Source organism: Scophthalmus maximus, chromosome 5 (assembly GCF_022379125.1).
Source record: "Scophthalmus maximus strain ysfricsl-2021 chromosome 5, ASM2237912v1, whole genome shotgun sequence".
NCBI lineage: Eukaryota > Metazoa > Chordata > Actinopteri > Pleuronectiformes > Scophthalmidae > Scophthalmus > Scophthalmus maximus.
Window position 1 is genome coordinate 10,163,840 of NC_061519.1, and position 14,884 is coordinate 10,178,723.

Below are 14,884 nucleotides of genomic sequence, written 5' to 3' on the forward strand. Positions count from 1 at the left end.
GATCACATCTATAGCATTATACTGCACTATGAGATACTGCTCTACAGTGGTGGATTGGTGTCTCGTTGAATGGATGCACAGGGTTTATTTTAACGTCGCACCTGGTCAGATACAGCTAACACTAATTATGCATCATATTGACGTGTTTTATTTATTAAATCTCTTTGCAGAGAAAGCAATAACTATTCAGTAGCAGCCATGTAAATGTAGTTGAAATAAAAAGTTTTTGCTATTACCCTCTTAATTGTAACAGGGATCTATAAAGTAGCAGAAAATGGGGGGGGGGGGGGGGGGCTTTAGTTCAAGTACCTCAGAACTGTACTAAGCACACATGAGTGTAAATCTACTTCTGCAGGTATAGTATTTTCCACAAATGATGTATTCCTAGATTAAAATATATTTGGGCTGGACTTGGTTGGCTGGTTAGTCGATCTTGAAATCTTTGAACCTGTTGAGGCAGCAGTGGTGTGAGTGGCTCTCATCAGCAGCATTTGTGTGGTGCCGTGGCTGCTGGTGTAGCACTGTTTGCTGAAGAGTCGCTAAATCTAGCCACTTGTAGCTCGGACACAAAGCGATTCGTCAGATCGCTGTACCGTTCACACCACAGGACTTGCCGTCTTGTAATCACAAGGCTTTCAATCATCGTGCTGTTCAAACTATGTGACTTATCGATGACAGGGTGTCAGCCATGATGATCGTTCACCAGCAGAAATCATATACGAGTGTCTCTGGTCTCCAAAGTACGTATTGTCATGAAAACACACGCAAGAGGTGACATGTGCGAAACAGGAATTGTTTGTCACTTTCACGATGGACGTCAGAAAGAAACAAGGCCTTGCATATAGTCTGCGCAATGATTTTTTCAGAAACACGTCAAGGGAAAGAATATTTTGTTGTGTTGAACGGATTTTGTGGGTTTCCACTTCCAGGTGTCATCTTGCGCTGTCATTGGCTGTAGTGCATCAACGCCATTGATGCAGCAGTCAACGCACTCAGTGCCAGTCACAGCACAGTTCACACTACAGGACAGAGTCACTTCACTCTCGTCGTTGGTAGTTCAAACACAGGGATAGGGCGCCGAATTGCGAGCTCCAACTTAATGCTGATTTGGGGGTTTTGTGGGCAAGCTCCAGAATTTGTAGGCGAGTGGATAATCTGGTTTAAAATCATCTAGTGCGAGGCAACACTGCCTGGAAAACTTGTTAATGTAATATAAACAGTTCAGGCTAATTCATTTTGAGAGAGCAACGGTCAGTACGTCACTCACTGTGCAGTCACTAAGAATTCTGCTTGCTAATCAGGTAACTTCATAACTTGTACACATCGGTCTAACGCTTGACACTTGTTGCTGTCGTAATCTTGATAACGGCAACAACCTATTGCAGTTTCCCGCTTCGGTCACACAACATAGATAGATGGCTTCCGTGCTAACATGTCATGCCAGCTGTCCATGCAATGCCAATGGTGTGTTAATGTGGGCGACCAGACACACAAATAGGTCCACACAGTAGCTTATAGGTTCACCAACTGTCTTGCCTCCACTCTCCAGGGCTCACTCTGACGTTTAACGTCAGATAGGACCTGCATTTTTTGTTAATGTGATTTTGTTGTCTAGCGCCCGCGGTTTCATACTTATTTTAATGCGAAAAAGTAAAAAGTGTCGAAATGCAAACGATTAAAAATTATCCTGACATCGAGTGTTCGAGTGTGTACAGAGATGTGCCGTTGGTGATGTTATACCTGCATCTGCAATAAAGCAGACATGATGTCCGTTTCAATGTTCAACGGTTCACAGGCATTCACTCCAATTACTCCACGCACAAATCACAGTGGAGGAATCTGGAACCTTTGCCAAAGTTTGGCATAAATGAGTGCTTAATGTGATCCGATGCCAGCTGACGCAATTGGCAAAAACAAACTTGTGAATAAAGCCTTCCAGTGGATGTGCTCGTGGTCTTGTCTGAACCTGTTCACACACCTGACGGCACAGAGGAATGTCCTTTACGCCTTGTTCACATCGCACATTGTTTGGCACAATTTTCCACTCGCCGACATATTTTGCTACCCGCCCACGAAAGCCGCAGATCGAAGCCAAATCAACGTTCGATTGGTAGTCGGTAAAAATCGCTATGTGTAAACTCTTCGAGGAGGCAATTCGAGAGGCTCGCCGACACATCGCAGACTAGATTTCTAGAAGGCTAAATAGCTAAATGAAGTGGCAACAACTTCAGCAAATCAGAGAGCAGGACGGGTGACAGAACAGCAGGAGGATTATTCTGACTCATTTGAATGCTTATATATGGGGCCAATATTGTAGAAACTTTAATTGTGTATGTGTGGAGAGTTGTGTAACTGTATGTCAACCCATATGTGCAGATTGGTAAGTGATTCTGCATATGCTTACTGAGATTTGCAAAAATGGGTACAGTAATCTGCAAATCAGCTGCAAGGGGATGTCAGACAAGACATAGTGCTGCAGAAGTTTTAGTTTTTTTGAGACCAGACATTCTAGTCCAGGGTTTCTCCGGGTGAAAGCTTGTGTAGGGTGCGACCCCTCCGTGTCAGTCCTGTAGTATGAACGCACAACGACTCCTGATCACAAGACAGAAAGCCGTGTAGTGTGAACTTAACAGTGATCCGACAACTTTGAAGATTGTGTAGTCTGACCTTGGCATTAGCTCAAACCAGCCTCCCTGGAGCATATTATTAACCACAACTATGTCAGCACTCCTTTGGATTTTATCATGTTATAGCTTTGTCGCTGGCTAAAGGACAGATTCAAAATTCTAGGAAAATGTACAAAAAAAACATGAATTTTTTAAAATTTGCAAACTCCTTGACAGAAATTCCCCTCGCTCCCCTTTCCCAAACACACTCCTCACCCCTCCTCCACTAGTGAATGGGGCCTGGTCCCAGTCACTCATCCCCACTTTGCCTTTCCTTTGTCTCTGCTGGGGGGGATGGGGGGTTTGGAAGGACGTAATTGGCTGAGCCTGCTCAGGTGAAAGCAAACCTCTTGTCGTGGGACACAAAACCGTCTCTCTGTGTGTGTCTGCAGGGCCGCAAGGTCAAAAGGACACGCTGTGTTCAGATGCACAAACACACACGGGGCCCTCCTCACTCATCCCGCGGGCCCCCAACAATCAGTGCCGCTACCTGGGAAAGGTAATTATTTGCTCTCACGTCTGTCTTCTACCTTTCAGAGCTCTCGGCTGCCTGGTGTGAGAAGAAACAGACAAGGGGAAAAGTTTCTATTGCGCTTTCACTGACATTATTGTACATTTCTGATTTGGCTTCTAGGTTTTTTTTTTGTAAAAGGAAACAACCTTGTGTTCAAATAAATCTTGTGTTAATGTGTTCAGTGTCCTTCGCGGCTTTGCATCCTGCAACCACTCCACATGCTATGTCCGTCAACACTTACATGTTCAGCAGGATGCACATGTTTGCACATTGTAGGAGCAGAACATTATGTAAAATGCACTGCCGTGTGATACGAGGTGTAGTTTGGCTTGTTTAAACACAATCAGGAGGGAGAGGTGCTCAGAGAGTAAGAATTAATCCCCCTTTTTTTAAAATGCTACTAAAAGTAACTCTGATCAGGTGATAAACATAAGAAAACCACTGGCCTCTTTTATTTTGACTGATTCCTTAGCATGCCAGTTACATCCCACAAAGACAGCTATGGGTTTGGTTTAGCATTTGCATTTTTCTAGTAAAAGTCACCTTTTCTGCCAAATGTTAGATGAAAACGTGAATACCCGTCTCGCATCTCGCTGTTAAAGCTGCAACAAGTGGTGGGTTAGCTTAGTTTAGCATAAGGACCTGAAAGAAGGGGAAACAGCCAGCCTTGATCCGTCAAAAAATTAAAACATGAGAGCAAGTTGTGGTTTCATGGGATTTTGTGTCCCACTACAGATTGACAGGGGCCTCCTAGAGAACTGCCTTCCCCGTGATGTCTGATCAAACCTCACAGAACCAGACACGCTGGCACCGGGAATTAAATCACGCGGCGCTTTGGTGAAAAATAATACGCTTTAGTGACAGATATAACAAAAGTATTTGCTCTCTTCACAGGGACTTAATCCCTGCACTTAGTCAGAAGATATGTATTTAATTAGCTTCCCTCTCTCGACTGTTACAATAGTCTATTTATTTTGATATTCCAGTCTTGATATGCTGAACATTCAGGGGCGAGGACGTAGATATTCAACAGTGTCACATTTTATTTTTTATTTTCAAAATTACAATAATCTTATCCTAACCCAAAAATCGAGGTCTGACACGAGTGACACTCACTGACCTCTCCGTTGACTCCCCACCGTGTCTCGCTGCCGTCTCTATCACTTCAGACACACTCACTTAGGAGGAAGCTCACCATCAGCACTGGACGATCTAAAGGCCTATCCTCTGCACTGACCAGAAAGCCTGCATTCACTGTTAGTTACCATGCAGGAGGAGCAGGTGAAACGTGGTGCCATGCAAATGTCACACAATCTGCACATCAATAATAACAGTGAGCTAACCCCCCACCACACACACACACACACACATAAAATGCAAACACAAAGGCAATCAGCTGCTGAAGCAGCCAGCAACTTTGGTTGAATATTTATATTCATTGCTCTTTGGTTTTCTGTAATTTAACTGAAGTCATCACGCTCGAGAGTCACAGTACAGTTCAGTCACCTGGACGGATAAAGACAGTCACCTCATGAAGGCACTACAAGAAAATTCAGGGGATCTGCACAGTTTTCATCATCTGGGGACCCCTGAGTGTGGCACATTGACAAACTGTCAATACCATCCCCAGAGCGCCATCCTAGCATTGGCTCCTAAAAAAAATAAGCACAAAATTTGTTTGTGTTTCCAAAATTGTCCAGCAGCGAGCAGCAGTCACCTTCTCGGATGCTGCATAGTTCAGTGACAAACCTCCAGATAGATTTATGATCTGCTTGGGTGGCCCCCGTTGGGAAATGAACTCCTAACCCTGGACGCCGTGTTGACACAGAATAGACGGCGCGTAATGCACAATACATCACCCCCTTGGCCTCTCACTCACCCACGCCATGCAGCGGCTTTCTTTTTCTTGTCCGTCGCCCATGACAGAAGGCAAAGACGCGAGGTGTTTCCGAGAGCGCTACGTCAACTGGCATTCATCACAGATATTTGAATTTGTCTTGATTGTTACGCTTGTGGCTTTCTTAAAGCTGAACAGGTTGAATCATTGTCATTTTATAAATGGCGGGCCTGCGGTTGAAAGGGTTCCCAGGCTTTTTTCTTTTTCTTTCTGGTGAATCGTGTCCTCGCACAACATGTGCTAAGATGGTCGGTGTCACTGTGACACTTCCGTTTCTCATATTTTGGTCTGAGGGTGAAACCGGTGCCCGAATGCTCCAACAGCGAGGAGGGCACGTGTAATATGACACGCACACGCAGAAATGAACACCGTGCCATGTTAAATGATGACCAGAAATGTCAGGCATTGTATGTTTTCCTTATGCCTCGCACAAAAGCCGAACAATGGGAGTGATTTTGTCCCTTTGTCGTGTGCCTCTCTAGAGTATCATCACCGGTTGGGACAGTGACACAGCTCAGCCGCTGAAAGACGAGCTAAGTGGAGCAGCCGAGATGGATGAGAAGCTATCGCTCGTTGCCTCAGAGCACGAGGATCGCTCCTGGTCAAAATTTATTGTCATCTCTAAACCGTCTCCCTGCTTTAGCTCCCAGTGTTTCTCCTATTGTCAGGCGTTTTCTTCAAACAGAAACCCACTTGTAATGATATAAGTTACTATTTATGGCACAAAAGTTAGACGACTTACAGGGGTGTCAGGCTCCAGACTCTGAACAGGCCTCCTGTGATAAGGTTAGAATAGGATAGAATGTTTTTATTTTAAGTGTGATCTGGCACTGTGTTTAAAACAAGTCAGATAAACAGGGTTCCTACGCAGTATGGAAAAGTATGAAATTAGATTTTAGTGATTTCCAGGTCTGGATCAGTGTGGGAAAAAGTGTTGTGTTTCCAGACCAAAGTCTAAACAGACGTGAATCCAAAGCTTTTTAGAATACTATCGATACGTCTCGATCTCTCTAGTGAATCATTTTCCCACGGTCAGTGATAAACATCGCCATACGTTAGTTACACACTCCATTTTCTACAGAGCCGTAGTTTGCATTGACTATGACAGGCGGAAGGATAAGTAGTCTCTATCAACCGGGCATTATTTAGATTATCCCGGTGATAACTAGTTGCTTTGTACTGTTGTTTCCCCCTGTTGATGGTAAAATACGTATTTACTCAAAATTCCTGCGTTTGAATATCAATCTCTCAATAAGAGACTCAGTTCTAGAACAGGACACCTCGGGATAGGAAGTATCAATATTTCAATATCAATCCGCACAAACCGTGACTTTCTGTGTATGAAGTGCAACAAATTAGCGGACAGTTGGATTTTAAAATGATTTATTTATCATAATATGTACTTGCATTATACAATTACTTAAAACATTCATTTATATAATAATATTTAATTAATAAACATCTACCTATTTGTACTCGGATGTCAAATATGGTCTGACAAATGTACAGAGAAGAAGGAAACTTGAGTGTGGAAAAAGTCTGGAATTTTGAAATGGAAAATGTGTGGGAACCCTGCAGATACTGTGACCTTCGGAATTGAAGTGAAATTGAAAGTAATTTTGCTTAGAAACTTTACATCATCTGTGTTGAGGTCGGAAAATAAAATCTTTATTTTTCTGTAGCGACAGCTAACATAGATTTAAGACGACAGCACTTGGTGTGAGTTGACCATGGGAAAAACCCAGACAGAGGCTCAAGACCCGTTAGACACAGTTTCCACCTGTGTGCTCTATAACTGTTGTATGCCATTATGAAAAATAGACAAATATCATCAATATCTGCAGCATCCTTTTAGTTCCTAAACTTTCTTAAAACCCGAAAGTGAGGAGAAATCAAATTGCAGTTCAAGATATCGATGCGTGACAAAAACATGTTTCACTGCAGAGGAGAAACTACTCCTTTTTTAAAATTATTATCCGTATTTAGAAATATTTGAACGAGTCACATTTGATTTCAAAGTACTGCCAGACATGTCACGGTCTGGGAGAAGTTGAAGTTACAGAAATACGTGGTGAAGGCAGGTGGTAATGAGAATCAATCGGTTTAAACCGTAAATCAGAGTTTTTGTGAAAAAAATCAGGGATTTTTTTTTAGGCCATATCGCCCAGCCCTAGCACCAGTACACTGCCATGGGAACTGATGCACACACACACGCACAAAAGGAGTCCCAACAGGTGGAACAGGAAAATGGCCCTTCAGGCAGATAATGGGCAGACTCTCCGCTGCTGCTGCTAAAAGCTAATGTGGAGAAATAAAGAGCTGAAACCGAGACTGAAAGAAGCGAGACCGGTTCTTTTTTCATGACACTTGAATAAAGTGCTGGATCGGGTCGCATGACAATAATTTTTTTGCATACTCAGATGCCGATCCTCTGCTCTTCAGTCAGACACACCAAGTTTTTTTAGAGTTAGTTCATTGTCCTGTGCCCTTTGTGAACTTTAAAAAAAAGAAGTCTTTTTACTCCACAAATTCGCAATCATGTTAATTAATAACAGAAATCAACAGGTTACTATGTAGTTTTAATTTAACTTTCAAATAATTCTAAAAGCATGCCCTATTTGATCTACTGGATGAGTAAAACTATAAAAAAATGTTGTAGCACATAATGCGATAAAGTAAGTCACACAGTGTAAGAGCATAACAACCGATCTGACTGAAGTTTTTATGCTGCATAAAATACATCCTGAATCGGTCCTGGTGAATCATTTTGAAAATGCTAAGTGCGCCAGTTAAGATTTCATTCATGAAAAAGAGGACAACATAATTAGTACAAAATGATGGAATAGTCACAGGTCCTGCTCGCAGTGACAACCCGGCTCTGGCGTTTTGCATAGTCAAACTGGAAGTTGTTTTTGACGATTGTAGAAACCATTTTATTTGGGGGGGGGGGGGGGGGCTGGTAAAACTGGATTTCAACCTTCCTAGATGTGTAGTCCCAGATATTACTTGTTTTTTATTTGGTTCAGTGTGATGAAGCAACCATGACCCCGTTGACTGTTGACAAGTCAACCATGACCCTGACCCTCTTAAGCAGTCGTGGTGACTGGCAGGAGGTGCATGTCCCATTTGTGCTGATTTTGTTTTAAACTTAGCTGACGCTCTATAATAACTAAAAGTTAGTTTTTATTTTAGATAGTCAGAGGGTAACTACTGGAACAGCTTTTAATCCACAGTGACCCTCAGACTAACCAGGTGCTAATGATAAGTAAAGAGTACCAAGAATAATGAAGGGATTTGTCTCTTGATTTAAAAAAAAGTGATGTAGTGACTTTTGATAATGTACAAACAGTTGCTAATCATTGCTGGTCCAGCTCCTAATTACCCCTGATCCTGATCAAACATACGAGAAACGTAAATCAGCCAACATTCTGCTAAGTATGTGCCAACCTGATCTCATTAGCCTAACAGCTAGCAGCTAATGGCCTCATTAGTGACGAATGCTAAACCATTTAACCACCATGAGCTTTGCCTACTGGAAGAAAAAAGATAAACCATTTAGGACTGTCGCAGACAAGTGATGTTTTCTTTAATATAATGAGATTAAGTTCGGGCATGTGACTTAACTTTAATTCATTGCATTGCAGTTTTATCGCGATTAAAAAATCTAATGAAGTCAGTATTTCTCTATTTTGTCTGTTTATGATAAGGTGAAGAACGATGTAATGAATCCAAATACGTTGGCCCACTGGAAATCTAATAACTTGAATCCTACGTTCATACACCGGCCCACATCCCCTCTGATCCCGTCCAATCCGCTCGGCCGGACAGAGTCGGACTGTTTGACACGACTCAGGAAGACCAGAGGATTACTGATTGGCCCATGTCGTTGCCGTTCTTCTTTCCCATGATTCTTCTCATCAGCTCACATTTGTTCGCGTTTCCTCTCCTCCCCACCTCCCTGTGATATCTTTCTAGAAACCAGCCCGTCTCCACAGTGTCGTTGTTCTCTCCCCCTCAGCCCCCCTCTAATCACTTTGTTGCTTTTTCATGCCATGCTCGGCGGCATATTTATCCAAGATAACAGTTGGGTTTCCCCTCACTTTGTGTGTGATGACGATAATTGCTGTGTGTGTGTGTGTGTGTGTGTGTGTGTGTGTGTGTGTGTGTGTGTGTGTGTGTGTGTGTGTGTGTGTGTGTGTGTGTGTGTGTGTGTGTGTGTGTGTGTGTGTGTGTGTGTGTGTGTGTGTGTGTGTGTGTGTGTGTGCGTGCAAAGGACAGTTGTGCCATCACACATTCACAGTAAAGAAACTTCAAATGACTCATCCGTTGCCGGATACGCTGCTGTGTGATTTCTGTGAAAACTCCTGAATCTTCCTGAGCATCAAAGCAAATAGGAAACAGGACAATCGCCATCAGACGTGTGCGTTTACACAAATCATCTCTCCTTAATTCCAGTTAAAAGCAAGATTTTCTTTTGCAGAATCGAGCTTCAATTACTTGTCAAGATACCGAGACAATGCTACAAAAAAAATCAACATTCTTCCGAAAAAAAAATAGAAGGAAAACAAACACTTGAACAAGATAACAGCTTTTTCTCTGTTTACTTGGAAAATATTTGAGTGTGTCCTCGGTGGGATGCCGTGGTTCTCTCTGTCTGTCTGCCTCAACTGTAATCTTGAAGTAATTGTGTTTAGAAAACACTCAAGCAGGGAGACTTCCTCCCTTTTAGAAAAGAGAGTGACAAAAGGAGAAACCCGAGCCGGGGGGTTGACTCTTTATCTGTATCTCTCTCTCTCTCTCTCTCTCTCTCTCTCTCTCTCTCTTCTTGGCCAGTTGCTTTTTACATGAGTTTACTTTGATGAAACAGTTGATGGAACAAGATAGTGGACGGTTTTCTCTGCAGGGGGAGCTCACAACACTCAGAAATTATATTTCAATACGCTGCAATATTCTAAGACTGAAAATCTCAAACAGGCTTGTTATTGCCCCATAGAGTAGTGTAATAATAATACTATAAGACAAACAAAATGTCCTACATTGATATTAGTTTCAATCAGTGGATGAAAAGTCGTCCAGCCGTGTCTGCATTCCCTTAGGTTACTAGAAACAAAGGTGACTGTGGAGTGAAAGTGGAGGAAGCAAGCTGTCCGCTTTTTCCTCAGGAAGCAGAGTCCATTTCCACTTGGCACGCACACAGAAGCGGAATTTGATTTTTTGCGTCAGGCCCAGGCTGGTTAAAAATAACGGCGTATATAAAGGGAGAGGGCTGCAGGACGCTGCCTCTCACAGCACCTGCAGGAGCAGGGTGTGTGTGTGTTCGTTCGGCTATGGCGCAGTTTGGCGCATTTAAAGAAAATCAAATGCACCTAATCTAATCTAATCTCGTCTAATGAGATACGGGGCCGGGGACTTGTTGTGTTATGCTAAACTGTGATTGAGTTACAAACTGAGTTTAAAATTATTTGTAAAAAAAAGCAGCACAAGAAAGAAAGAACAAGAAATATAAATTAATTCCCCAACCCTTTTTTGCCGCAGATGTAAAGAAACAACAACAATATCCACATGCTCTGTTACAAAGCCCAAATAATGATTTATTTGAGGAGTTATAGGAACAATATCCTCACAAAAACAAGTCACACAGACACATTAAATTATAGTCAATTATCTGTTATGGTGAATTATGTCAGTTAAACCCCAGGGGGCTCGAACTCTCCCCAGAACAAACCGTTTTTCAGACTTCAATAGAGGAAGTATAGAGACCCTAATCATTTTGAATGCATTAAAAGTGTATATGTTTTATTTAGTCAGTGTCATAGCTGGAGGTGTCTGAGGCGCTGAACCAAGCAGCACTTCTCTGACGTGTCATTAGTTCAAACGGCCTTATCAAATTATGAACTGTCATGACGCATTTGAAGTATGAGGATGGTAAAATAATGTCCAATGTGGTTTTTTTTTTAAGCTTGTGGACAGACATGAACCGATAAATGTCTCAATGTCAAACGAAAGTCTGATGGGTTTCTCTCTCTCTTTCTCTGTCTTTATTTATTATTTTTCGTCCAGGTGGTTGTTCTCCCTTCTCCACGATCGACACCCATCCACCTGTGCATTACCATATGTCTGCAGGGGACAGGTTGAAAGAGGGGGGGTCACGGAGAAAACATGTATTCCTTTGTTGACATCCAGATCAACAGGTTGTTTCGATGGGCTCCAGGGACGAGCCTCCTCTTCACACGTTCGCGTTTGCGCTAATCGCGCAGGGATCAAGTCGGGACACATTGATGATGCGCGCGTTTGTGTGTTGGAATGAAACTGGGAGAGACTTGCACGCTGCAAAATTAACGCACGTGAGAGACGGTCAACAAGAACAGCAAACAATGCCAGCTTGACCCACCCCCCCCCCCCCACACACACACACACACACCCTTTGTTACAACATTTCTAACTTCACCTCCACAGAGTCTTTGACGCGCTGGAACTGAGTCCCGTGCGCTCAGCGGGCTCGGAGTCGCCCCCTGTGGCCGCCTCGGGTCAAAGTGTTTGCAACTGGAGGTGCAGTTGTACATGGATGGAAATGTACAAGGGGTTTGTATATTTCATATATAACCCTCTGGCAAAATAACCCCAAAAAACTTGAAAGTAGTTTTGACAGGCGTGTAATTAATATCTTACACGGCTCAGAGATACCGTGTAATGTCGAGTCATTTACTCGTTGGTTCTGTCACACACACACACACACGCACCTCAGTAACACACCTGCTTTACGCACCTATAAGTAATGTAATGTTTGCTCAGTTGGTTTCCGTTGGGGGGGTGAGAGTGTGCGTACAGGGAAGGAGGAGGGCAGGAGGGGGTTGTAGAGTCAAAGCCACGCCTCCCTGTTTTCGGGACACGGGGATCTATAAGAGGCTCCGTGTCCACTGTTGATACTTACATCCTGAATCCTGTATCGCCCACTCGGCTGCCGACGTGACCGCGCCGGCGCTTTCTGGACGTACGGGACGTCGTCTGACTCCCACTCGCTCCTTCTTCTTCTTCTCCTCCTCCTCCTCATCGCACCACCCGCGAGCGGTCAGCATGGCTGTGGCCGAGGCCGCGATGCCCGCAGTCACGTCGTTCCCGAGCGTCCAAGCCATGGAGGGAAAACAGTTTGACAACGTAAGTAAAGAAGAAGCATGTACATTGTAAAACAGAGAGACACACACACACACACACACACACACACACACACACACACACACACACACACACACCAACAACGTCTTGGCTCACCTCTGGTTCTCTGCGTCCTCCCGTGCAGCTGTGCAAGGTGGACGCGTGCGCGCGGAGCGGCGCAGCAGGTGGCGCGCACAACCCGCTGATTGAGGTGGCGTTCAGCATCGTGCAGTCTCCCGCGCTGCCTCCCAGAGACGACGACGAGCTGGGGAGGTTCTTGGACCTCGAGTTCATTCTGTCCAACACCATCGACTCCGACGCGGTGAGCAGCTGCAGCGTTTCTCCGCCCCAGCCGCAGCAGCAGCAGCAGCAGTGCGCGTATTCTCTCCCGGAGTCTCCGGAGAGCTGCGGCTCTGTGCCCGACTGCGGCGAGCACCCCGCCTCCCCGCACCTGGCGGCGCAGAGCTACCGCGGCGCCGCGGGCTTCGCAGGTTCGAGCCCGGTGCGCAGCCTCATGGCGGAGCTCCTCACGCCCGAGATGGGCTACCCGGGGCAGGGCGGCGAGGGCAAGGCGGCGGGAGACGGCCGGGAGTACACCGAACTGCGAGCGTTGAACCCCGGTGCCATTCAAGCCGCACCTGGCCACCAACATGCGGCCACATCTCCACCACCGCTGGGATACAAGGTTAAAGAAGAGCCCGTAGGTCAGTCCTGTATGATGGCGGCGGCTGGTGGGGACTTTACGGGACAGCTGTTTGAGAAGCACCAGATACGCTCTGTGCACTTGGCAGCTTTTACGCACCACCACGCTACAGTTCCAAGCGCCTTACCGGGGTTCGGCGCGCACCACATGCAGCACGCCGCTCCCCGGGGCCACGCGGGCTGTCATGTGGCGCAAATGACCTCGCATCCACACCAACATCACGTCCAACACCAGTACATGCACGCAAACTACCAGCCGCAGTACGCGCACCAGAGCGTGGCGCCCTTTCAGGGACAGTACGGCATGCACGGGGAGCCGGTGCGCGTTCACCAGCAGCACCATCCGGCGTCCATGCAGGGCATGATGCTCACCCCTCCGTCGTCGCCGTCGTTGCTCGAGTTTTACGCGCACGACGAGGCGGGCAGCGTCAAGCCGAAGCGAGGCCGCCGGTCGTGGCCCAGGAAGCGCGCCGCGACGCACAGCTGCGAGTTCCCGGGTTGTGGCAAAACGTACACCAAGAGCTCCCACCTCAAGGCCCACATGAGGACACACACAGGTGAGCACACTTTCCCTGAGGTTCATAGATAAAATTCAACTGGTCAGTTTAGTAAACTTATTTTGATCTTGTTCATGCACCCTGTGACCTGTGATCTAAACAAAAACCCCTCTGCGTGTGTCTGTCAGGTGAAAAGCCCTACCACTGTAACTGGGAAGGCTGTGGCTGGAAGTTTGCCAGGTCGGATGAGCTGACCCGTCACTTCAGGAAACACACGGGACACCGGCCTTTCCAGTGCCACCTCTGCGAGCGCGCCTTCTCCCGCTCGGACCACCTGGCCTTACACATGAAGAGGCACATGTAAGGCCACGTTGACCCACCAGGACATTTTTCTATCCAGACTCCATCAGTGGGATTGTAGTCAGATCATCCAAGTGAACCCAAAATGGTCCCGCTTGGGGACCTTTCGTGCCTTGGCAGAGGAACCATATCAAACGTAACAAAATGTATTCTTATAGGAACAAGTGCCTCTCTGTCAGGGAAAAATGAAAACGTGTTTTTTTTATGTGCATATATGAATTTATCTTTGGCTAAGTTATAGTAGTTTGATATTTAATACATTTCCTCACCCTGTCTTTTGAATAACTTATTGATTGTGGGTGAGAATCTCGACAAAGACTGTGTATCTGCTTCCCAAAGGAAGAAACGCACTGTGGGCCGGTCCCGTTGTACATATGTGAAAGAGTATTTTTGTAATGTTTACATTCGCCTCTGATACTACTCGAATCAGGTCAGGGTTTTTGTCGACGACTTTTTAACTACATTTTCTGACAGATTTTAGTATATGCAAGAGATTATATACATTGCTTGAGCATTTGCAAGAAGACAATTCAGGTACTAAAAAATTATATTTAGGATACCAAGCATCAATTCAGGCCACTCTGATTCAAATGTTATTGATCGATCAGTGTTTTTAGTGATACGCTTTGTATTTTGCTATGGAAAATGTTTTTTGTTTTTTATTAAGAATGAAGAAATCAATTGCAATGGTCAATCCTCTGTACTTCAGCAGAATTGCCACTCAGATGCACCATTTTCCAAGAATGCTACTGTTTTTATGTACTCAAGGGCTCAAAAATAAAAGTACTTTTACAAATATGTCTTGTCATTGGTATGATTTTAACAATTTCCACATAACACATTCATGAGGTTTAATTCACATCTTTAGGGACTGCAGCAGATTTAGATAAACATCAATCCAAATTGTAGGTGTAATGTAAGGCATCGTGTAATCCATAACATTTAATATGACACTTTGCAACAGGTGATGTTACTATGATTACAATGGCTTATTAAAGGCTGCCCCCTAATGTCCAATCATATAATGACATTGGCCTAAGGTAACGTGTTTAGTTTACCATTTGAAATGGAAAACATGTATTGCCTTAACACCATT

At 44.8% G+C, this 14,884-nt stretch overlaps 1 protein-coding gene and 2 long non-coding RNA genes across 4 annotated transcripts in view; 2 read left to right on the plus strand and 1 right to left on the minus strand.

Annotated features, from left to right (window-relative positions):
- LOC124850030 overlaps positions 1 to 11,692 on the plus strand; it is a 67,389-nt gene extending 55,697 nt beyond the window's left edge. The window contains exon 4 of one of the 2 annotated variants that reach the window (XR_007030771.1): positions 11,534 to 11,692. This is a non-coding gene — a long non-coding RNA (uncharacterized LOC124850030). The remainder of the gene's footprint in view (positions 1 to 11,533) is intronic. The other variant, XR_007030770.1, reaches the window with a different exon arrangement.
- LOC124850031 lies at positions 10,635 to 12,143 on the minus strand. The gene is made up of 2 exons (XR_007030772.1): positions 12,009 to 12,143; positions 10,635 to 11,404 (listed from the first exon to the last, which is right to left on the minus strand). It is a non-coding gene; the product is annotated as an uncharacterized LOC124850031 (long non-coding RNA).
- Positions 12,096 to 14,586, plus strand: klf17 (Kruppel-like factor 17). Its single transcript, XM_035635518.2, has 3 exons — positions 12,096 to 12,232; positions 12,375 to 13,488; positions 13,617 to 14,586. The coding sequence occupies exons 1-3, from the start codon at positions 12,152 to 12,154 to the stop codon at positions 13,790 to 13,792; spliced, it is 1,371 nt and encodes a 456-aa protein (XP_035491411.2). The 5' UTR covers positions 12,096 to 12,151; the 3' UTR covers positions 13,793 to 14,586.
- Positions 14,587 to 14,884: the final 298 nt, after the last annotated feature.